This window comes from Diorhabda carinulata, chromosome 11 (assembly GCF_026250575.1).
Source record: "Diorhabda carinulata isolate Delta chromosome 11, icDioCari1.1, whole genome shotgun sequence".
Taxonomy (NCBI): Eukaryota; Metazoa; Arthropoda; class Insecta; order Coleoptera; family Chrysomelidae; genus Diorhabda; species Diorhabda carinulata.
In genome coordinates, this window is record NC_079470.1 from 8,366,494 (window position 1) to 8,392,991 (window position 26,498).

The 26,498-nt window shown below is 30.1% G+C and overlaps 1 protein-coding gene across 7 annotated transcripts in view; it reads right to left on the bottom strand.

Moving 5' to 3' along the window:
• Positions 1-26,498, bottom strand: part of LOC130899652 (troponin T) — a 239,364-nt gene that overhangs the window by 819 nt on the left and 212,047 nt on the right. The window contains exons 1-10 of one of the 7 annotated variants that reach the window (XM_057809748.1): positions 21,615-21,879; positions 13,008-13,056; positions 12,565-12,597; positions 10,356-10,382; positions 6,776-6,977; positions 6,542-6,715; positions 4,173-4,391; positions 3,904-3,996; positions 1,523-1,603; positions 474-552 (exon numbers count right to left, since the gene is read on the bottom strand). In XM_057809748.1, the coding sequence (XP_057665731.1) occupies positions 474-552; positions 1,523-1,603; positions 3,904-3,996; positions 4,173-4,391; positions 6,542-6,715; positions 6,776-6,977; positions 10,356-10,382; positions 12,565-12,597; positions 13,008-13,033 (934 nt within the window). In that variant the 5' untranslated portion in view covers positions 13,034-13,056; positions 21,615-21,879. Of the gene's footprint in view, positions 1-473; positions 553-1,237; positions 1,317-1,522; positions 1,604-3,903; positions 3,997-4,172; positions 4,392-6,541; positions 6,716-6,775; positions 6,978-10,355; positions 10,383-12,564; positions 12,598-13,007; positions 13,057-21,614; positions 21,916-26,498 lie in introns of those variants that run through there. The other 6 variants (XM_057809746.1, XM_057809750.1, XM_057809749.1 and 3 more) reach the window with 6 other exon arrangements.

The following is a 26,498-nucleotide window of genomic DNA, read 5'->3' on the forward strand; positions in this document are numbered from 1 at the left end:
ATATTTTTATTACTTAATTAGTGGGGTGTAAAAAATTAGTTAAAACGAGAAAGGTGCTTAGGGATGTTTTTATGATGATGTTATTTGTTTGTAATAAATGTATTTATATATAATCAGTTGCGGTTTGTTCAAAATTATATGCATAGAAGTTCTATGGTCAAAGTAAGATTTTCTAATAGTAAAATAACAATCAAAGGTTTGTGGTTAATTTGATTGTAAATATTCGACTTATAATAATAATATTAGAAACATGACAGCAAGTGGAACTTTAGAAAATCATATTGTTTTGTTTTTCAATCATATGATTTTAGTTTCATCATATGATTCGAATGATTATTGTGTATGTATAAAATTGGCCCGTTGATACTTTTTAAATATATATTTTTAAAATTTCAGTTAGTAAAGGACATGCAAAAGCCTATAACATGCAAATACTCTCAAGTAATTTTTAAACAGGTATTAAAGCAAATTACTTTTTTGTCTGCCGTCAAATTGTCCATATTTTTCTTTCCAGCTCTTTTCATTAAATTCTTTAATGATTTCTTCAAAACCCTGTTAAAACAAACAAAAACACATTCAAACAAAACAACAATACTTAACGAAAAATCAGAAATATAGTGATTTCAACAAATATTTATCCTCCTGATTCTAGTTATCTAAAGTATAGATTTTAGGCGTGTGTTTGTGAGAATTTCTTTTATAAAATTAATATTTAAGTAGCAAATGTGTATAAAAACAAATTTCATTTATCTCAGATTCTAGTTAGGGAGGTTTTTTTGATGATATTTAGGTAAACTTGGTGTTTATGGAACTCAAGTATTTTTAATATGTCTTCACGACTGCCGACTTGTCTGAAAGTCATAATAATAAAGGAATGTTGAAAATTTTATAACTTTCATGTTACATAATTTTATTTAAATTACCAAGAATGATTAATTTTAACTGTATACATCTAAAAGAACATATTGATAACTTGCAATGCTAAAAATACTATACTTTACTCCTTTTTATCTATGGCTGATGCATTTACTCCTTTTGTGTATCAGAAGGATATTATTAGTTTGTTTTAGATATATTTTTAAACATTTTTTTGATGTTAATACCTCATTCATCACAATATTTCAAGATGAAATAACAAAAAATGAAATTTAAAAAATAGGACGAGGGACAACAGTACATTAATTGACATTACTCCAAACTTTCAATATGGACTGTGGACATTTTCAAAAAAACGTACCACGCGGTCTGTTCATAAATTCTTCAATTTTGTTCTTCCAAACTTTTTCCAAGAAATCCAAATAGAGCATATCAAAGCCCTAGCAAAACGTATAATTGTATTCAAAATAATATTATTTATTAACATTTGTGTAATAAGTGAAGTCTAAAATTCGCCTTTAGAAAAATATATCAAACTGTTCTTGTTTTGTGACTATAGTGTCAATTTAAATTGTTGTTGTTGGTTGAATTTTAGTTGTATTGATAATTTTTTTGTTGATATTGAATATCTAATAAATATACTTACACCTTCAAATAGATGTTTCTTATCACTGTATGACCTGGTGTCAACACGACGTTCATATTTGGACGCTACTTGAATTTTAGGCTGAAATTAAAAATCATGATTATCACTATGATAAAAGTTCATGTATTCATGTAAACAAATAGTATACTCGTATATATTGTAATGAAATACGGAATTCTTTTATAATAATGGTAAATAAACATGATGTAGTCGAAACGAAAAGTCGAAACTATCAAAAAAAAATACTTTTGAAACAGAAGAGACCTAAAATCAAGAACTTTTAGATGCGTTAAAAACATAATATAGAGAAGAAATTAGGAGAGTTTACTCTCAGTGTTTTGCAAAAAACACATCGTAAAAGTACATAATAAAAAATTGACAATCGTTGAAAAAGACTATAGGAGGCGGAAAAAAGAAGGCTGCAGTTAGATAACAAAAGTAAATAAGAAACTTTGACGTATAAGTGGTCACTGAATAATCCTAACGGAGCGTTACGGGAGTAAGTGAATAAAGAAAAATCCGAAAGTGTATATGGTGATTGAAAGATTCTAAGCGGTTAATTAAATAAAAATAAAACATCCTGAAGTGTGCCTAAGATCCAGTACGAGTTGTCACAGATAAACAGATTTCTGAGCGCATAGTGAAAAACATATTGGACTGAACTTTTAGATCGTCATAATAATTAACATAGTTTGACTAGGCATAGATAGGATATAAATATTTAAAACTTAATTTGCATATTTGTCAAAATTTAATTATATTTTTCAACATCTGTCATAAATGACAGAACTCGAATAACGACAATTTATAATAAATTTCTTTGACTTAGAATCAATACAAATGTTCAGGCTAATTAATCAAAATTTTATGATAGTTTTACACATTATTATAAAATCCAGGGAGAGAAAGTGTTCTTCATGTATAATTCCAAGTATCGCAAACGTAGGTGAATATTTTAGATTTTTCTTTTTATTTGTATCGTGTTCGATATCGTCACAATTGGCGCCCAACGTTTTTTCAATTAATAGACGCCTTCGTCGTCGTCGAACATAATAATATATTTTTATGAAATTTTTGGTATTTAATTGAAGTAAGTTGGGTTACTCTCATGTATTCTTTTTCATTTAGTACAATCAGTAATTAGAATCACAATATTCTGTAAGTTGATCTGATGACAAGAGAGCTACCTACCCTTCCACTAATGAGCCAGTTGACCATTTCTTTTGAGGTTTTCTACTGTTGTTTGGTTCACATAGTGGTTGAATAGTTTATTTGGGCTATTTTCTGTTCTATTGTTATGCTTGGAATTTAGATGACTGTTATTTACTTGTTAATGTGGGGCTTATTAGAAACTATGATCGGATCAGCCCGATAACGATCTATCAAACAGAAGTAATTGGCCCGTAATCATATGATAACATATTTTTTACTCTAGAATATTGTTACGAACTCCTTCACTGGTATAGATTATGTTAATATAATCTAAAGATTGGGGGATTTCGCCGGGTACATTATGTTTTTTCCTATTCGGCGGAAATTCTTTGTATTGTTTTTATAAGCTGTTTACATTATGTTGTAATTGTTTTTGTAGATACAATTTTTAGAAAGGCTTTTTTTACGACATTCTAGAATCCAAATAATAAAGTAAACACATCAGAATAGGAAAAACTAATCTGTGTATTTAAATACATTAGATAAGTGTTTTTTTTTTTAAATTTTAAATTGGGCACCACAAGGAAGAAGAAAGAGAGGAAGACCAAGATTAAACTGGAGAGAAGGTATCGAGAAGGATATTCGAGAGAGAGGATTGGAAGAAGATCTGTGGGAAGATCGAGAAAAATGGAAACTGGGAATCGGAAGACGGTGAAGAACGTTTTAACCCGATTAATATAAAAAAAAGATAAGTGTTCACTAGTATGTGTTAGTGGATAGTGAATAATTTAGTGTGTAAATCAATTCCGTAAGTGAAATACACCGTTTGTATAAATAAGAGCATTGCGATATCGTATTTAAGGGTCATCGTTTTTTGTATTCCTTCAACTTTGAAAGTTATTACTTTCCTTTCTATGAGCAGCGTAATTGACAGGTTAAAGAGCCTTGGGATTTTTGTACTTTTTTTTGAAATGATCATAGTTATTGAGAAGCCCTGATGATTACCATATAAATGTCATGTGTAATTTTCGTTTCATCTTGGGGCTTATTATTTGACATAACAACATTGTAAGGTTGCGACAAACAACTTGGGACATCCTGTATATCTTTATCTGCTTCTTCTCCACACGAACAACGTAATTCCACCAGTAATTACAGTAACGAAAAATACAATAATGATTGTAGAAATGGAATAAAACGATCTAATGTAGAAAATGTTTCATACTTACTGGGTACTTGCCGGTAAGGGCTTCAGGGTCTAGACCCTTCTTCAAAGCTTTGTGTCTCAATTGTTGTTTTTGTCTTTCTTTTAATTCTTTAAGCTGAAATGGAATAATTCTTAGATGAATATATTAATTTACTTGTATTACCTGCATTGACTTATTAGTTCAATGTCCAATTTTTTATTTATATTTTAGTTCATCCATTTCTTATAATGTGATACAATAAAATATTACAATTTTATTACACCCATCGTTTAATAATGAATTATACTTACATCATAATCTTGACGTTTCTGCCTTTCTTCCAAGTCATATTTCTCAGTTTCCAATTTAACGATGCAATCCCAAAGCTCTTGTGCCTTTTCACGGAGTTTGTCTACGCTAAGACCGTCGAGAACTAAGGGTTTGATGCGGATAGATAAGGAGATTTTCTTTTCTTCTTCCAATTGTTCCTTAGTCTTGTTCCTTTCAAGTTGAGCGGCAGAGAGGTTAGACTAAAACAGAGAACATTTATTGAAATAATATCATTGTAACATTGGTTTTTTTTTCGATACTTATTAGTTACCACTTATTAGTGTGAGTTAAATCAAGCAAAATACGATTTTAAGAAAAGTGGAAGGGCCAATCACTTATTGCAGCCATTCCGAGAAAAAATGGAAAAGGAAATCATTAATTCTACTGGTCTATTGTGGTGTATTAGATAATCCATGATGAGCTGTTTTGTAGTACAGTCTTTAAAATTTTATATCATATTTTAGCAATGACAAAATAAAGCTGTTGATATTTATATTTTTTACATTTTCTTTAACTGACGGGCTCGAAATAACTAGAAACTATAGTAGTTCGAACTACCATAATTTTTGCTTATAAATATTCCCAGTATCTTCTAGCTTTTGCATGAAATTTTCAATAATTATAGTTTTTTTTTTATATTTATACTTTTGCTTCTTTTTGAGTAAATTTTTGAAATAATTTCCTACATTTTTCTTCCGTTCCTTCTATAATTCGACAAAATCAGCAAAAAAAATTTTAAAATTCAAACAGTATCATGGATGAACTCTATATTAAATATTTTATTAAGTATACGTATTCAAAAAAATCGGTTGATGTTTTGATAAATTACGTAATAATCCAATAATATTTTCTGTACCTAGTTAGGGTGATATGAGGTAAATGGTTGTCGAGTCAAATGAAAATAGAACCCCACCCACAATATGAACAGTATTCGAGGCCACACTACACTTTAAATACGGTTTTTTCTGTAATCAACAATAACATTTTAAAGATCATGTGTTTTTTGTCTATCTCAACCTAATAGATCATAAAATCAAGATCTATGTTAATAATCTATATGATTAATGAATATGGTAACGTTGCTTTCCCTTTCAGGTGATTTATATTTCATGACCAGAGCAGTTCAATGAAATTCGTGTTCCAATATTAGAAGGAAATCCAAAACAAGTTAGACATAGTTATCCTTATCAAATTTTAGAAATGTTCCTTCTAAATTCTTGTATCCTATCCATTTATCGACTCCCTTATATATTTTCACCATTTAACGCAAAATGGAATACATACAGCTCTGACTTAGACTAGAGGCAGTTTTCTGAAGTTTTAACAACTTTTGAATAAAGAAAGTATATGAATGTAGTATAGTATTCCTAAATCTATGTCTGTGACCTTTAGAACTGCTAATTCGTTCCGAATCGTTACGCGCAACTTCCTAAGCATGTTGGCGAGTAAATCTCGACCACTACGTGGAAACTTCGGCTCGCACGTGTGTCGCACGAGTCGATATACTAGGTACGCCAGTTTAGCTAGCAACTCAGAGCGAGTACACGTTTTAAAGGAAATAGAGCTGCAACATTTTGATATTGAATTGTTTATAGGCAAAGTAGAGAAAAGACTGGCGAAATGGGATTTGGAATCACCACAGAATTTTGGAACGCAGAGCTCGGAAAGAATTCAATGCAATATTTTCTGATAAAGATGAATCCTAATAGAAAAAGAAAGATATTGATGAGTTATTATATTTATTGATTAGTAACAAACCAATAAAATTAGATCATTTTGTCCTGAATCTGTCATCAAATTCTCGCTCGTTGGTACACTTTTTCTGGACCCAATGTACGTACAAAATTTGCCCAAATAGTACGATTTCTTTGGAATTATATTCGATTCAAATGTATCCGTCGTAGATCGTAAATCGGTCATATCGTTATAATCTGTTTATATAAATAGAAATTCTGCTTTAATTCATTTAGGAGTGATTTATAATGATGTACCCCGAATTTAAATTAATTTAAAAACTCAACTAAATTATGATTTTGAAAACAATTGGAGGATGAATTATTTTTAGTTGATGCAATGCGAAACGTAATACTAATTCTAGGAGCAACTGGTAAATACATAAAATACATAGAAAACGTAACAAAAGGAGTTAAACATAACAAATGGACTGCCACAAAATAATATAATAAGATGAATTAAACACTTTATTTAACAACCGCTACTAACTAAATAAAATCAAAATCATTGAGCTAAATATTGCCATCGTATATAAAGTAGGCAATTACCTATCATACGTTTAACCCCTCTATTACTCTTTACTTCTATAAATAGTGTAAAGAACTTTATTGCTTACTGCGGCATCCCTTTTGGTAATGGTAAAGTTGGGTCCTTTGTTTTTGTTTTGGTCTTTAAGAGCCTGCATCATAGCTTGACGTTTCTTCTCGGCTTCCTCAAGACGTTGTCTCTTTTCTTCAATGTCTCTCTGTTTCTTTTCTTCAATTTCACGGATGCGGCGCTCTTCTTCAGCCTGTAAACAAATATTGGAATATAAAAAAATGCATTCGAGATTTCGTTGCGTATTTATTACCTTCTTGCGTTCCGCCATTTTCCTTTCTTCATCTGCACGTGTAATCTTACGTTTAGCTTGTTTTTCCTTAAGTTTTTTTAAGTCTTCCTCTTCCTTAGCACGTTGCTTACGCCATTCTGCAATATATTCGCGAAGTTGTTCATCAAGATCTGATCTTTTTTGGTCTTGACGCTTGATGAATTCTGGATCTCCCGCACCTTCTCTATATGAATGAAATATAGGAATTAAAATATTGTAAGCCTTTAGTAACACGATCAACTGTCTTTATTTTTATCAAATTTTGAGAAAATATTTCTCCTGTTTATTATATCTAATATCTGTAGTAAGTTCTGTTTTTAAGATATGTATAAAGTTCGTTTCAATAACTCCAATAGATGACTCTATTAGTGATATTTGAGCGCCATAAATTAGTGTTGTGACCATTGTTAGTTTTTTATTGTTGTGTTTGTTAGTCATAATTTGTGGACTGTACTTGAGAATTATTATGAAAATTTGTATAAAAACTTAAATAAAAGTAATAATTCTGCCGGTATGTCTTGAAAATGTTAGGATTGATAGCGATGACGATAAATGATTCCTTGCTGTTGCTGTTGGCATACAAAACAGGTCGGATTTTAAATTTGAAACAGTTATTGTGAAGAAGTACGGAGAAAGTGAATATCATCTAATTGGAAAATTTATTCTACTACTTTACAAATCGAAAATTGTAATAGATTCGTAGAAAAAAGCTCTTTAAGAAATTTCTGATGATAAATGGACAGAATTTTCAAGCACATTGACAAAACAAAGAAAAATATTTAGTGCCAACAAGGAGTAATTCATGGAATGTATCCACACGACTGATAAGCTAGTGGATGAAAAGTATCAAAAGAAATAAAATTTTATTTACACAATTAAAATATTTTGCAATGAAAATGCTTATAGATTCTTTTGGAGTCAGCCAAACCAAGGAAATATAAAATTGTGCATAGTAGAGAAGATCATTTTCTTGGTCAAAGTAGCAACCTACGGAGAGCCTAAGAAACACGGGTACATTACAATAAGTGAAGATCAGCTTATGAATATGCACAACAATTATCAGAATGAAATATGAAATATGAATATGAAATTCGTTTGATGTGGAAAATGAAGACAATCACATTATTTTGTAACCCAAAAAGCCCCAAAGTAGGTTTTCTATTTTATAATAGACTCTGTGCTGGTTGAACAAGAAACGCAGAAATTCGTAGTAGTAATTACTTTCGCTGTATTGTATTATTTCATTGTAAAGTAAGCAATGATAACTTGAAGCTCAAATATCTTTTTGTGAACTAGAAATTCGTAAATTCCTTCGCGCTTATCTATTTATTTTTTTTTTCAACATTAAATCTTTAGTTGATCGTGCTACAAGCAAAGAATATATTTCACCTTTTTGGAAATAGTATAAATTTAAATTGCGGTATTGATTTATTGGGGAAATATATTCCAAATTTTCGAAAATCCTTTAGCATGTTTCTTAAATTCTGAAAATGTATTTTTTTACTCACGTTTTTAAACAAAAACGATTATTCTGAATAATTACGTAAACGTAAGCGAACTCATACATTTTTCCAAAAAAAAAAAAAGAAGCAATTATCGTTCGCTTCGTAAAATGTATTAGTAAAAACAAAATGCTGTGACCAAAAATTTTTTGTTAAAATATTTGTAGTTCGTTGAAGCTTTTTGCCATGTAAAAAACTGAAAAACTTTAATGCAGGCTCGTATATGGGTAGCTGGAAATGCGTATAATGCATACGTATAACATTTCGTACATATATTTATTTAATGTATCATAAATCCCGTTATTCATTCTTTTATTATTGTACCGAGAAGTGTTTGAAATCTGCTTTAAAGATATACATACCACTATTGGGATCTTATAACAAGAGATACGTTAACTGAGATTAGAAATTTCAGCAAGTGGAAACTAGTACATTTGTGTTATAAACATGGAATTGTATAGCAACACCCACACGGTGAATCATAGATAAACAATTAGATTGTGAATCATACAAAACGACAGATTGATTGAAGTAACTCGGTAGACATAGGAACATCAACAAGTGTAGATTTCAATAAGGTCTCTAAGTGAAATTTGTAAAGAGAAACCTTGCTTCACCATTAACCTTTCATTGAGCATAAGAAATAGAATGAATTCATTAGAAAAGTCACCTGTACAGCGATTAAACATTGTTTTGTAAGATATCAGCAAACAATACTGACAATTATGAAAATTTCTTTAACATCATATTTATTCTGCATGAAGAAAGTCGATGAAAGATCTTATAACCTCTTGAGAGATTAGCCTTAACCAAAATTTGGTGGTTAATCGTCAGTAACATTAGTGTCAACATTGGTAATAGTTTCGGTCCTCATGACTGCATTTACAAGATCAAAACAAGAACGATTGAGTCATAATACACCATTAAGACTTCTAGTCTTCACTCCACATTACGTGATTGGAGCTCGGATTTCAGAATATATGGAAATCCGCTTGTCAATTAATCATTATACCAGTCTTCAACTTACACCTTCAACTGAAATATAAATCTTCGCTTTGAGAGTCATTCCAAATGATAGCTTAAGATCCGCCTAAGATATTTTGGGCACGTTCAGTTCATTTACGAGATTTGTTACTTTATTTTTTGTGAATGGTATTTGGGATATTCATTATTCGATTTGTACTTCGTTTTTTTTCTCAAGTGCTATTTTGGCCACTTACTTTCTATCACAATTCATTTTAATATCATATTTTGCTGTTTTCAATGTTATAATCAAGGAAGATTGTCATTTTCCCATTAAAAATGAAAGTTGGATTTTAAAATTGGAGACTACGAGTTTCTGCACATACACCAATGAAACTTGTTCGTCTAGAGCTAAGAAATATCAATTTAGGATGATATGAAAATGATATATGTTGTGTGAAACTGAAAACTTTCAAGCTGTTCATTGGATGTTGGGAATTACAAAGTAATTGTATTTCTACAGAATTGTGATTTTAATGTACAGGTAGACATCTTTATAATTTTAACCAGTTCATTACCTGGATTGCACCAGTGTGTTCAAATTTCAAATTTGAGTAGTTCCCAATAGTCATATTTTGATTGATATAAAGTTTGATTAGTTCAAGTTTCATAATTAGTCCAAAAATTGTGATGTAGAATGTTTGAGTAAAACTTGAATCTAGAGGAGTTGACTTCAAAAAGCAAAAATAAAACTATTACATATCATTTGCAACATTAGATTTGTCATACTATAATTTGATAGTCCGTAGAAGAATATTCACAGAATTGCCAAAAAGTTGTAGAAGGGACTTTTAATCAAATCAACTATTTAAATGAACTTTCCACAAAAGCTTATTTTTGATATATGAACAAATGTATAACAACTGTCTGTCTACTTTTTTTCAAAATAAATACTGTGTAGAGAATTTAAAAACATATTAAATATCTTAGAAAGTTTTTATATATTTTTTATTTTTTGATATGTACGAAAATATTATGCTTCTGGATCGGCTTGAAAGCTGAGAAGCTACGAACATTAATTTCTACAAAAAACTTACTCGACTTTGGTGGTAGTGGTGGTAGTCCTATTGCGAACGTCACAAGGGGTCAGGGTGGGGTTGGCGTTGGAAAAAAAAGGAAAAAATGAAAAAATATCGAACAATATTGAAAAATTCGATACAAAAAACATATATTTAGGTGAGAACAGAAAACACTAAAACTACAGTTAAAAATAATTAAAAAAAAAAAACAAAATAATGAACAAATTATACTACTCTACTAATTTTTACTGAACACATACGATTCTACCAGGTGTATCTTATTTGAAGTACTAGACGAAAAACTTACGTTTTTCTGTAAAATAAAAAGAAAACACAAACTATTAAAACAAGACTAAGTGACTACAAATTTGTGCAGTTCTACAATAATACTTGTCTTATAAAGTTTTCATTTCAACCATACTTTTTGCAAGAATTTCTTTTCTATAATTCCAGGGAGATTTTTATTATAAATTAGTGTAATTTTATGTCTACTATTTCTATTTGGAACAAAGTATGAGACTATGAGATAACGCGTTCTGAAAATTTCATTCTGATTATCACAAAGTTTTAAGCATTTTTCTTCTCATCTTCACTCCAAGTACTTTCCTATAAGTATCTTATTTATTTTCTTCAGATTGTTGCAATAATTTTTGAGAAGTCTGTTTGGTCGTTTTAATTCTGATTACTCTAGTATTTGGTTATTCGCTATTCAATAAGCTCACTCCTTTTCCCTCTAGCTTACCAAATATTTTTTCAGCCCTTTTTTATCATTAATAGATTTTTGGTTTTAAAATATATAAACCTTTTCCAAACATTTTTTTTTTCAAATATTCCATAGAATAATTTGAAACATATTTCCATCAAAATCAAATTTAATATCTAGAAAAAATTGAGCATATAGATATTCTTTATGAATTTTTAGTTATTCATGAGTCAAGTATTATAGCAAAATTATGAGTGAAAAGATTGGAAGGAGTCTTGTATTTGTATTTTACACTCGAGTTCTTCGAATAGTGTGGAGATGCCTGTGGATCTTGATCTTGAACTTCTGTTGGTTGTAGTGCTCGGGAAAGACGTGCATTGGTAGCTGATTCCACAGGCTTGTACTTCTCCAAAGCAATGGGTCCCGATAAATTGAAATTCTGAGCGTCTGCAGGCGGACTCGGTGTCCATGAGCCTCGTCTGCCTGTCGTGTAGCTCGGAAGAGCATTTGCCGTAGTAGTATCGGTAAAATAGAGTCAGTATGTCAGTAAAGTCGACATTCCTGTTCCGCAAAACATGACCAAGTCGATTTGGTATTTAAGGAAGCTATACTTTACTAACAAGGCAATTTATCCAAGAGAAATCCAAAAGATAACAGTTATGCGAATTTTAAGCTTACATGGCCTTCAAAATTTACACAAAGGCTCAGAAAACTCTAAAAATTAACTTGGTTGCATTGTTTTGAAATAAAATTATACTGTTATAATGCTCTACGAGTTTATAGTAAAGACATATCAGCTGATATTCTTTAAAAATTTTTCACCAGTATATTCCAGAGGGTTGTCAATACAAGTGAAAAATATAAACAGCCTTTTGAGGTTATGCTCAGCTAACGTGGACTTCCAACGGTGAAAGTGATTCGGACTTGAATTCCAATAGTTCAGTTTTGATAACATTATAGTCAAGTGTGTCTTCTTTTTTTATATAAGAGGAAGTAACCAAGTCATATTTTTTCGGAAAGTAAAAATAATTAAGGTTTCTGAGCATATTAATTTGAAACGATTTTGTTTTCTATATTTATGAAGAAAAAGGCGTTTATGAAGGAATAGTGTCTGTGTCTAAACTTTAATCTTAACTTGTGGGAAATCCTAATTTTTGACTTAGTCAACGATATTAAAGTGGTCAATTCAGATATTTTGATGAAGATTTCAGGTCAGATAAAGTTATTATAACTCTATACTTTGTTCCTCAACAGAAATAAAAATATACACAGGAATTCGTGGATTTCGTTGTCGTATAATTTTTTAAACAATTATTTCTTACTTAGAACTGCACTTTTAGTTTAAACAAATATAGGTATCTACAATTTTTACACATCAAAATATTAGACTACTATTTCGAATTATTATTATAAATACGGGTAGCTTACAAAAAGTCGACAGTTATGTCTATCTTTGTTTAGGCATCCCGTAAAGTAACTACTAATATTTTTCTGTTTATTGTTAAAGTGTTTATAGCTACTTACGTTTCAACGACTTCCTCCTCCTCCTCCTCTTCGCTGAAAATATCGAGATAAAACATTGAAGACAAGAACAAAAGATTTTTCGCTGCTGTTAGCAACAAAGCTCAAGGGACTCAAAAATAAAAACCTTTTATATGACATGTCGTGAATATTTGTTGTTTCCACAATTTGGTTCAAATAGAGGTTTAAATCTGATCTTGGTTGTTGATAAATGTGGATAAAGTTACTTGTAAAAACTTGAAAGATTCGAAATTCATCTAAAAATATAATGGTTACTCAAATTAAATAGAATATTATCGTTTTAATGATAATATTTAAAAAATATATCACATGTCATATAAAAAGTATATAATACAAATTTAACCAAAACAAATAGGAAATAGGGAGTTATTGCTTCAAGCTCCTATGGCGTTTTCGTTAACTTTCAACAAGTTTTATGTACTTACGAGTAAACTTCTTCTTCGTCAGACATGGTTAAGGAGATTTAAAAAAACTCTGGAACAAAAATTATTAATTAAGAACTGGGAGCTTCGAGAAAAACTACTAGTTGTTCGTATGGTAAACTCGTCAAATAACAAATCGGGGTAGCATAAAAATAAATTGTTCTAGAAAGCTTTTAAAATCTTGGATCCTAGCTAACAATAAGATATATTTTTAGCTTCACTTATGCCTAATTATATTGTCTGGCCAACATTCTATTGTGGTCATTAATTAACGTTAGATTGTATAAAGGACAATTCTAACTAATACTTACGAATGAATTTTTAATAAAATCAATATTATCACCAACCAATAAATTTATTAAATTCCTTATATAAATTGTGTCGAAAAATATATTGGTCAATCTAAATGGTGAATCAATAAACGCGCAATGCATCTCAAATTAGTGATAGAAAATTATATCCTGACAGATTTTCACTTACTGAACGCCATTTATGGATAATAAATCTACCAAAGTATTGATAACAGAAAATATCCACAAAAAACGTTTGTTTTTAGAAACAACATATATTGCTGAATATTAATTATCAATGTGTTACATTTTGACAACAAATTATAATAAAATCAACGTCATTCGTAACAACCTAACCTAATTCAATCCATGCAAATTTTCAAATTTAAAAGCCATAGCATATCGACAAAGATTAACAGACTTAATATTTATGTCTTTTGTCATTTTGATGTTACTGGCTTTATATATATAAGACAGTTTGCTGCAAGCCTATGAAAATATTTTCTCAATTATTTCACTAACAATTATTAATATAGTAATCATATAATTATTTATGAGTCATTGAATTTTTTAGTGAAGTGTTTAACTAATTTTCATTAAAGTAAAATCAAAATGTCTTCTGCGGCGATAGTAAGATTTGGTTATGCGTCACAAGAACGCTTCAAAATGACTTATAATATGTATTACACACCGCATCAAATAATGAGATAGATTCTCATGTTTGAATTCTTGTTGCTTTCAGTTTTCTTTCAACGCCCACCTCTTGATATTGTTCGTCGTGAGCGTTATCTTCTTAGCCGGAAAGAGTATTTCATGTGAACACTCAGTGGAATACACCAAATAAGTCAATTTGGAAAATGCGTTTGAAACATTCCTACGCATGTACTCCTTTGAGTGCTCAAGTTATGCAATTGGAAAGCAACAACAGTAGATTGCGACTCTCTATATCAACAACTGAGATCCGTTCCTTTTCTTACAATTATATTCTTCTTTTAGTTTTGACAGTACCCAACAAATATTAGTCCCTAAGCTTCTATACTCAATGAAATTGAGGCGAGGATTAATTTTGTATTTTATTTCAATATTAAAAAAACAATTTCGAAAACCAAGGACAAGTTACATGAATATGTCCACCATTGAGACAAGCTTGCTATCACTAGCGATATTTTTAGTCTCAACAACACATTTATTTGGTTTTATAACGGCAAAATTTGGATTTTGTTTTCGTATTGGTATATAAAATAATAATAATAACTTTCACCTTTCTATTATCAACAGATATTTTCTTTTGCAGCTTTCTACCAACAACATTATTTGCAACATGCGGTTTGAACATTGCTTACGCATGAGCTCAATTGAGTGCTCAAGTTGTACAATTGGAAAGAAACAGAAGAAGAATACGTTTCTCTATACTAACAAGTGACATCCATTCTATAGTTTTTTATTACAATTATATTCTTCTTTTATTTTTGAAACCAAAAATAGACAATACCTAGCACGTATTGGTCTCTAGAACCACATGCCACTTCAATAATCAATAAAATTGAGGCAAGGACTAGCTTTGTACTTTATTTTAGAATTAAAAAAAAAATTACAGAAACCAAGGAAAAGTCTACCTCTAAGACAAAGTTGCAATCTTTTTAGTCTCAAGAACATATTTATTTGGTTTTATAACTGAAAAATTTGTATTTTGTTTTCCAGCTAAAGGAAATAACTTCCACGTTCCTAGTGCCAACAGATATTTTCTTTAGCAGTTTTTCACCAACGAAATTATTTTTAACAAGGTAAATCTTTCCGTGTCGTGTTGAATAGAAGGTAATCTCGGTTGACAGCATAAATAAATATCTGTAATTAGTAGTAGGTACACGTCAGGACGATCTTGTGTTTATTTGTACGCTTGTGGTGAACTTACATAAATATTTTTAGCCACTGAACTGAAAATAGCTAATTAAAAATTCACGTGTTAAATAATTTTGTTTCCAACATTCTCTTTTCAGATACAAACCAGATAAAAATTTGAACAATGATGTGAAAGTGACTTAAAAATGAATATATTTTAAAGTTTCTGTTGACGAAAATAAGTGAAATAAATTTGAGTTTGGACGAGGCAAAATGAGCAACGTGGGTGCCCCAAAAGATAGTTGAGACCCTAAGGCCTCAACCAAAGCTCGGTGTAAAGGTTGAATAGATTTTCGTGCAGAGCATTGTAATCAGTTGGAATCTTATAACACTATGGATGGTCATTGACAATGAGAGTTCTCAAAACCTAGAAGATAATGAGCTAGCTCTTAAACAATTTATTGAACTGTATGAAGTTTTACATATCGCGTATATGTCAACTAAATGATAAGAAACTCATTATACTTCAATAAGAATTGCGATTATGCTTATTGGAGCTGGTGAATTTACAGCTGAAAATTTCAAATCCTTAAACCTTATACCGGAGGCCAGATATCTTATGGTTACAACCAATCGTTCATGTACGGATAAACAATTATTTCATTCATCCATTTATAAATAATTTTTGTAATCATCTGTTTCATTACCACTAATTTCTTCGATTAAAGTGACATATGAATACATCTTTTCTACCAATCCTTCGTCCAACATCGATATTTTGTCAGCCAAAATACAAGCAAGAATAGCTAGATAAAGAGCAAGACTACTAAAATAAGATCCTTCGCAGTCATGATATTAACCTTGATCTGTGTATGAGGATGGCACGATGAAATGTCTTTCTTATGCTGTTATACGGTGCAGAGGCATGGGGGCTTACAGAAAAGACACAGATAACTTGTGTCGTTAGAGTTACAGTCACCGAAGTTCTTGAATGCATGAACAAAGCTAGTACTTTGGTCATGTTACGCGCAACCTTGCAAATACGATCTTCTTCACTTGGTTCTCCAAGGTAAAATAATGAGTAAAAGAATCGTGGTTGAAAAATCTTCGTTAATAGTTCGGGAAATCAATAACTGAGCTATTTCGCGTAGCAGTAAATACATCAATAATAGTCAATATTATAGCTAATATAGGAGCCAAAGAGCCAGCACGCGAAGAAGAATAATGAACACCTTCAAGGCTAAAATTCAAGCCAGTTATGCGTTAGAAATTCGAAATCATTTCATCTCTTTATGACCAAAGCAATTTATGGATGAAAATACATTCCTGTTGCCTAAATCGCGTTTCTTTTATATGGGTTGTTCAAATGAAAGATTTGATTCCAGTCCCATGGTGACTTTCAAATTAAAAGTAAAATTGTTTATTGATATCAACGATCAGAAAATTGAAACCTAATAAACGGTTTCTTAGGCTCACTTACCAATTATAACACCATAGATAGTTTATCAGTTAGACAAACGGTTGTTGGTATTATTCATTTCGATACTAATAATTATTTTATTTTTCATATTTTTATCATTCACCTATTATTTATTGCTGGAATAATATTCAACTAACCATATCTTACTGTAAATACCATTACAATATAAAATGTAGTGACAAGTTTCGTGAAATATTTTTTAGAATATATTTCGGCGGTTTCAATGCATTGAAAATTGTTATTTTTGGAATCGGTGTTGAGAATAACAGACGCACGGTTGATCCAAGAATAAACCGAAACTGAGGACGTTGCCAAATACAGTCCGGTTAGACGTGACTGGTGTGTGTGGTGTAATTTTCATTTATAGCTTTTCTAAAGTTATGTGTACGAGAACAGTATATGCAACAACCTCCCACATCCATCCGTAACATTTTATTGCAAAAAATAATTTTTTATAAAGAAAATTTTTTGTCAAAGTATTTGCATTTATACAGATTTGATACTTATACATCACTACATCACGTACTAATTAGAGTATTTAACGTTTTTTAAGACAAATCTATATTTGATATAATCACTTTTGTTTATTGAAATAGCTTGTGGTAGATTTTTGCAATTTCTTAGCTCTGCAAATATACTTCATATTTGTTGTCAATGTTACCAATATAAAGTTAACTGGTAAGTATTTAAAGAAAAATCGTCTTTATTCTGTAATTGATGACCCTTTCTGACCAGCCATTTTCAAATTTTCACTTAACTGAGGAGGCTTCAAGTTCACTTTTACTTCAACTAAACTCAAATTAATTATTGAATTATCTGCCACTGACAATGACAGTGAAATTAGACAGAGACAGATATAAATCATTAGTAGACAAATTATGATCCATATTCGATTAAAAATTATACACGGTTTTACCTTTATGGTTCTTTCAAATGAAGATTCATGGGCGTCAGCTGGTAGTTGACAGAAATAAGTTAGTTTACGTTTTAAAATTAATTTCAACTCTATTCGTTCAATCTTTCTCACAATTCCACTCAAAAACTATTCTATTTGTGTGCAAATATGTTAATACAATAAAAGAGTCGCCGGAAAGTATTATTAATTCACTGTTTTGTACGTGAAGTATTTGATCTTTACTATCCCTAAGTGCAGTATAAGAGGTGATTTCAAATATGAAAACTTCAATGATATTCAGTCATTTATAAGATTGTTATTTATTTGAAGTGTAACTTTTAGATCAAATCATAAAATGTTCTTAACACAAACATTTTATCAAAATTATAAGTACTCAAAATTCAGAGGCGATACCTATATAATGATGACCATATAAATCCCTCATTGGTTCCGCATTCAGCTTTTCAAACATATTTCTGATAAAAAATTGTTTATTATGATTGTAATATGGTTATATTTGGATTTATGTGGGCTCTCTTTGATGCCCAAGCATTACTAAAGCCATTTAAAGGAGGAAAGGAGCTAGAAGCACGACATACGGTATCCGCATACTATATCCACCGAAAAGCCTGAAATATGTATTTACAACAATTTTTGGAAATACTAATGGGGCGGTGCTAATGAGTAATAGATATGGACACCTTAGAGGTCAAGGTTCACATCACTTTGAGTTCAGTTGTTACGTTACTGCAGCCTATTTTAATATATTGGGACCACAAATATGGGCATATTTATCTATTGTGATTAATAGCTAAACCTTTTGGAAGAATATTTATTTATTAAATGATCAATATAACCTCGTATTTTGGTTCAAGTTTTATCAATTCTTACTCGCTCTATAAAATGTATAAATTTTTATTCTGTATAAACTGTACAATTAATTTGCACAGCTTGTACAAATTTTTTTAGGAAAAAAAATCAAGTATAACCTATACTGTTTTGCACTATATTTACTTATACGAGTATAATAAACTGAAGGAAGGACAAGCATGTTTTTCAACTGGATACTGTATTATCCTATATTAAGGAGAGTCCAATATGAGCATTTTAAAAACTAATTTTCAATCAAAGTAGATCTAAAATTAAAACAATTTAGTAGCAAAAGAAATTAAAGAAACAGAAACAATTCGTTTTAAAGTATTCCTAAAAATTAGAATCTATTATATTGCGGTTAAGCCATTACAACTTTTTATAATGGAAGCTAATTGTCAGGATTTTTTTACTTAATACCTTCAGCCATAAGTAATTATGATTCCACACTATATAGCATCGAATTCTAAGTGACAACTAAATTTGATTTTTTTGGGAACATTTAATTCAATGTAATTTCGAATATTTCGACTTATTTGTTTGACTAGTTTATAAAAGGGATTATTATTAACAGTATAAAGAGTGGTATTCAATTTGAATATTTGTTTCGTTTTTTTTATCAATATAACATTTTTTGTAAGTGCCTCATATCTTTCAAACTATTCATATTGGTTAAATTTTTTTAATTCTCATTTTTACTTCATTTTATGGAATTGTCAGAACTATCTTCTCTAATTGTTCGTTTGTAAGTTGGCGCGATTTGGGTTTACCAAAGTGATTCCTACAGTAAAAGAATTGGAAAATCAAAAGCTTGGAATAGAATATGCAATATTTAGTCAAAACAACTAACCGACTTTATTAAAAACTGGAAAAGTTTCTTCAAGATAATGATCAGTTTATGATATAGGGAATGTCATGGACAATGGGATAGAAGCAGAAGTTACAACGCTTGTTCTTATACATTAATTATGTTATTGACTAAATTTTGTAGTCGAGATAATAACCAAAAATCCTTGTATCGAAATGTTGATGATATCGCAGGTAGCAAGAGTCAATTACAAAGGTTGAGTCTGTTAACAATGGTTTATTTGTATTGTTTCAATTTTTGTGTGCTTTGTGTCTCTGTTATTTTTGGAAGTATCTGAAATAAGGCATTATTATTAGCTAGAGAGCTGAAGCTTTAATCATAATTATTATAAGATAGTTCATAAATTTTTTATACTTAGTATAAAGATATGGTTGATTTGATATAGGTTTTAATCAATTCAAATAGGTAAGGTAGATATCAGAGTCTCGAGGGCACAAAAAGGTTAAAGAACTTTTGAAAAGAGTTCTAAGTAGTATTCGAAATCAAATAAAAAAAATAAGCCCTAGGGTTGTCCACAAATGACTATTTGGAAAACAATTCCAGAATATAGCAGATAAAATCTTTATATTTAAAGAGATACAGTTGAGACTAGTGTCTAATATAACCTAATAATTTAAAAGTAATTAATGAAAAATTCATCTGCAAGATACGTATAATAGATTAGAAAATTTTTGAATTTTCGTATGAGAAAATACAAAGAGTTACATGTGCTTAATAAAGAATGGCTCAATGTTTCGAGTAGACAAAAACGTTAAAGAACTTTTGAAAAGAGTTCTAAGTATTATTCGGAATCAAATAAAAAAAGTAAGTCTTAGGGTTGTCTACAATTGACTATTTGGAAAACAATTCCAGAATATAGCAGATAAAATCTTTATACTCAAAGAGAGACAGTTGAGACCAGTGTCTGATATGACCTAATAAATAAAAGTAATCAATAAAAAATTCATCTACAAGATATGTATAATAGATTAGGGAATTTTTTGAGTTATTTTATGAGAAAATACAAAGAGCTACATGTGCTTTATAAAGATTGGCTCAATGTAAGATATACTGTTCTGTGCTAGATTGTTTTCGTCAAAAATGATGTAATTCAACACATTATTTACAATGAGATATATGTTAAATTCATACATTATTTTTAGAAGTATCAAATTTCAATAAAATATCCACAATATTAATATCATTCTTTTTGAGAATAACAAAAATAAAGATTCTTATTGATTAAGCAATCTGGAACTGCTGCCTTAAGTTCTATAATTAGACAAAGCTATACGCTAAAATCGGCAATACAATGAGAAAAAATATTTCACATTTACAGGATTTATAAATAAAATTCTGTAATTTCGGTGCCAGGATTACGTAAGGATATATGGTTATTCTCTCTAAATAAATATTAAAGCTTAAATTTTCAACCTGTATAGATTCAGGTCAGATATAAGTGGGGTTAGATGTTTTCAGGAAAATTAATGGATAGATTTGACTTTTTGAATAATACTGAATTTACTCACATCATTTGTCAGCGTCTATTATATTTAATTGGAACACTATTTTCATAAATTAATTAATGAATTTTGATAGATAGATAATGAAAGCTACGCAAAGTTTGGAATAAATTTAATAGAAGAAGCATTACGATTTACGTCTTACGTACTCAACAGTAACATTTTGGATTTTTTTTATAGTAGAGGTAATGTTACTGCTCATATACCACTTAATCTACGGGGTTTTAATATATAATTTATAAACGTACAAATAATTCTCGTTGTATTTGAAAATTGAGTGAATATAATATTATACAAGGAGTAGAAGGAACAAGTATAGTATTGAATTACACTTAACTTTGTTATCCGCCGGTTGAGTTCGTATCTAACAAAGAATTTGCAATTAATTCACTGGTTAATTTCACAGTAATCTCGAAACATACCTCTTAGGAAACCTTGTTGGAGATATATGGTGAAAATGTATGTTTCAACCCAGTGGAAACCTATTTAATAATTCCCATATTAGGCGCTTCCTAACTGTTGTCAGTTAATATTAACATGTACGAATAAAAGATTTTATAATATGGTGAAAAGAATGTGGATTAATTGAGTTCACTGATTTTTCAAACGTTTGAACATGAGATAAAAATAGATTAGTTGCGTTTATTATTAGAACATCAGAATTTGAAAAGCGTTATTTATATTTAGATATAGTTTTATATCATCTATGGTTAGATCCGCTTACAACTATAAACGTTCGAAGTGACAATGATCACTGGTTCACCTAAAAGCACATTTAGCACAAAAATTGGAGTAACTTATAATAAAAACATTTTTGTAGTGTGAATTAAAAGTGGTTTGAACGGTTTAAAGGTTTCGCTACTTACTTTTGATGACAAAGAGGTCCAGGAGCACCACACAACTCAGGGAGTCCGCAGTGACTGTCTATTTTCTAGCTCGGATTCCCAGTGAAAAGCTAAATATGCGCGCGCATACTCCTACATCGACATTTTCTGGCAACGATTTTTATTTAGAAAATACTAGTTTTACGTTTCTAAATAGTTTATATCTACTTTTGCAGATATATTGTGCGAGAGAAAAGTATACGAGAATTGTGAAGCTTGAGACGATGTAATTAAATCATATATGTATGGGTGGACTTTTAAATTGTACAAGGCGTCTCAAATTGTTACGTTAGACAATGTAACACTTCATTAGATTCTACTTCAAGCATCAGTTTTAATTAAAATGTTTTGACACTTTTGGTGTATAGATAGATTGGAAATTGACGGTCGATTAAATGGAGGAGTGAAATTAGGGCATAATGAGTCGATAGTATACAAAATCATTATACTGAAAATGTAAATAACAATAATTTTAATAACTTTGTGTTGATAATTAACAATTACCATTAGAAGAATGTGAAACAAATCACACATACGTAGAGGAGTAAATGCAATATCACCTTGAACTTTGAGAGACAATTTTCAAAAATTTGAAACCGCTGATGGAATAATTTGATTGTTAGCTACGAGCAGTAGTAGTATAGACCAAGAAAATAAGTCTTCATATGTGATTTCTACGTAACTTCTTGCATTTTCATATAAGTTACTTTGAAGTATCCGAAATAGGTACGTCGGATATTTTTTTGCGTATGGGTGAAAAGAATTGATAGAAAAGTATTTCATATTTTGAAAAAACAGTGATACTAAGAAACGTCTAAAGAAAGCTGTAGATCTTTTAATTTTATACAAAAATAATCCTCTGACGTTTTTCGTATTTATTCCTATTTACAGAGCTAGTGTGAAAAGTTATTGGTTTAAAGAAATGTAGATAATTTTATATTTTCGTGATCCCCTCGTTTTTTGTCTTTAAAAAATCGAAAAATCATGCGCTTTCAATGAATTTTTTTAAAATCTTCGTTTTTACGGCGGATTTACGAAAAAAAAATATGGAAAAAAAAACTGAAAACTTATATTGTTTCAGGGCTTTAATTGTTTATGAAAATGCACTCATCCACGTATAATTGTTGATAACTTTTTTTCAAATAATCAAATGAACTTGTTATATTTTTTTTCGTAATCTACACAAAAAATGAACAAATTGAAAAAAAATCTATACATAAATGTTGATTTATTATGTTTTTACAATTAAAAATAATAACAGTTTCTCTTAAAATTGACCTTTTCTCACATATAATCGTTTGCAAAAATGGTATCTTACAAGGTTGACTGTTAAAGATAATTGGGAGTGGGGCGAGGGGGGATGCTTGATACGCAGACCAAATGTGAACAATTGTTCTGAATTTTTAGCACACCCCCCCTAACCTAACCTAACCAATATAAGTTTTAATTTTTTTTATTCCCATATTTTTTCATAAATCCGTCGTAAAAACGAAGATTTAAAAAAAAATCATCGAAACCGGCCGATTTTTCGATTTTCTAGAGCCAAAAAACGAGAGGAGCGCGAAAGTATAAAATGTATATCCGGACGGTGTTTGCAGTCTGCATTATAGACGTTTGGCATTTGCGGTGATTGTTGAAGGCATGGATTATCAACAAAGTTTTGTTTAAAATTTGTCTATGGTGATGATTCACTAACTTTAGAGATTGTTAACCACCAATATGAGCGATTCAAGAGTGCAAATGAATCAATTAGAGACCAGGAACGGCCGAGATACAATAATTTAGTTATTTATCATACCTCGTATTCTTGGATAATTGTACAATTGTAAGAATTGAGATTAATAGAAATACTAATGGTTAAACTCATTGGAAAACGACTTAATGATTCAACTAATTTCATTTTATTCTATATTCCATCAGGTACCTTCACGCGTTTGTAGTTTCATTTGAAAATTTCTAGTTTTAACTTATATTGACCTCCATTCTTGAGTGTACTGAAAAAAATTCAACATTATCACCGTCAACCGGCCACCAAAGTGACACATAGACGCTACATCAAAATTCACTATTAATAGTACAGTGGTAAAAAATTTTCAGTTATTTTTAAGCGCATCGACAAAACTAGCGCAGAGAAATGGCTGAATTGTATATTTATCTACTATCATTGTTATTGCATATTTGCCTTAATTTAAGCAATTTACGATTCATTTATGTATACTACTTATATAAGAAGTTCTCGTTAAATTTTGTGCATGTATAAAAGAGCATTGAGGGGAATCAAACGGACATTAAGGCTGGATCCACACTATAAGGTCGATTACAGTTCGTTTGCGATCCGATCTCGGTCTGGTGAAATCCAATCACATTTATAATAGACAATTCGACTTCGTTCACGATTTAGTTTTGAACCGTCAATAATCGAAGTCGGATGTATAAGTATTTGATATCATTCATGCTTCCAAATGTTCTTGGTTTTAGGTCTCTTCTGTTATAAAATTAGTTTTTCTTAATAATTTTTTATCAATCTCTCAAAAATTATTAAACAAAACTAATTTGAAAACAGAAGAAATTTTTATGTGATATTATTAAAAAATCTAAAATCCTAAAATTAATTTGACAAACAATTCCATTGCTATTTAATATAATATTAATAGGGGATATGTACAAAATAGAAAAAATATGCTAGATATTATTACTGGGTGATGATAGGTTTGTTATGGAAACGGTTAAAGGAAGGAATATTAATTAAGTTCGGTTTGGTAGACGCTGGAGAGTAAGTTACAAACAAAAATATGGATGTAAAGGTAATCCCTTTACCAGTATTTTGAAAAAGGTCGCAAACAATTTAACTTAACCAAAATAATGATCAGTGGGTGATCAGCACGTGAGCATCCTGGAAGAAACACCTCGTGGCATGGTTATTGGTCCAAATCAGTTGCACCATAATATAATAAAAATAAAAAGCGACGTGGGAAAGGCGTGTTTGGCATGGAGACAGATGATGAAGTTGGCATTAGGTTTACTCCGCCTAAGAAGAGAGTTAAAAAGCTTCATTTAACACTAGCAAATGATTGTGAATATTTATAAAAATGAAATGCAAGAAAATTATGACAAGTTTGTGACGTAATTTCCAAAATAACAAATATTTGGGGAGTGGGAGCTGATCATTCAGTGGCCGACCCAAAAAAGTATCCAAGAAGAAAAAAAATTAAAACAATTCAATTGTTGATTTCGACAGGAGCTCCATCAGAAGAATTGTGTACAATTTTCTCTTTCAAAATGAGATACCTACAGTGGATAAAGTTCTGGGAGTAGTTGACGAATATAAGCACTTGCCGGATTTTAAAAGATCATATTTTATAATTTATTAAAAGAATTTCGATACAAAAAACAAAGAAGGAACAGTTTATTATTAGAAAAAGCAAAAATAATTGTGCGGAGGCGAGAATACCTTGGAAAAATTGAGAAATTTCGTGAGGAATACAAAAATTACTACCTATCTAAAATGAATATACTAAGGATAAGGTTTGGATAGACTCTTCCATACAATCCACAAGGCAAGCATTCTTGCTATAAATAATCATTAAAAAAATTCGAATATTATTAATGCCTTGTTTTAAAATAAATATGTACCATATTTTGGCCGTTCACTTTATATCTATGTCAATCTTCACGGTAACATTGTATATTTCTGTAATATTAATGGTGCATAATTATTTATAATTCATATTATTAATCTGCGAATTATTTCTTAAGTGCGGAGTGCGGCTCTGTTACATGTTTTGCTTTGGCTTTTTCAACCCTGATGACGTGTACTATGCTTGAATATGTTTTGGTTTACTATTTTTCTTCGATAACTAGAGTTTAATTGAGAATAAATGAACGAATTCCTGCGATAAATTTCAATCTCTGAATATTGGAACGGGTAATAGCATAAAATGTCTGCCAAGACAGTTTTGAAAGCGTTATAATTTGTTTATTTAATATAATCAATCTTGATTGGTTCTAATATTGTTTTTATTATCTTGATTTCCATTATTGTTAACTTCACTTCCTCTCTTTTTGTCATTATAATTGTTTCTGCGTTAATATTTTTGTTTTATTTTTATATATTTCAACCCCACTTTTTCTCTGTCTAATTTTTCTTTCACACATACTTTCTATTGTTTTTTTTTGTGATTAGGGCTCTGCTTATGCGTTTACTCAACTTCCGTTGCTTCTTAATTGTTTCTCAAATTTCAATTACATTTCTCATTATATATTCAAGCGATAGAATAAATAAAAGTTTGCAGATAGTTATAATCATTCATATAATAATAAAAAATAACAAAAACGTAACTATAACATTTATTTTTCATTAACTTTCAAACTATGAACAATATAAACTGAAATATCATGGTTTAGACCTGTGTGGATAAAAAGCAGTTCATCTCAATTTGATTAAAATTACTAGTCCTATTGGAAGTAGTTAAATAACAAAGCTGTACTCACACTTTTCTCACAAAACCTCAAAATTTATGGGAAAAACTCAATTAACCAAGTTGTTGGACAGTTGGTATGGGAAAAGCGTTCCTACGTTGCGATGCCGACAAGACAATATTCATTTTATTTCTCGTTCTAGACACTATCTATACTGCGCATGTTTCATGCGCGTAAAAGATGCGCAGAACTAATTGAAGCGCTTAGAGGAGGGAGAGAACGTTTGTTTCACTGAGTCGGAACACCTTTCACTTATAGGAACTGTATATATAGAACTATTACATATATGGTTAAAATAAGATAAAAAACTGAATATTTAAAATAAAAAATCAAAGAGTGTTCAGGACACAAATAGTTTTCATCAAATTTTGTAAAAAAATAATGTAA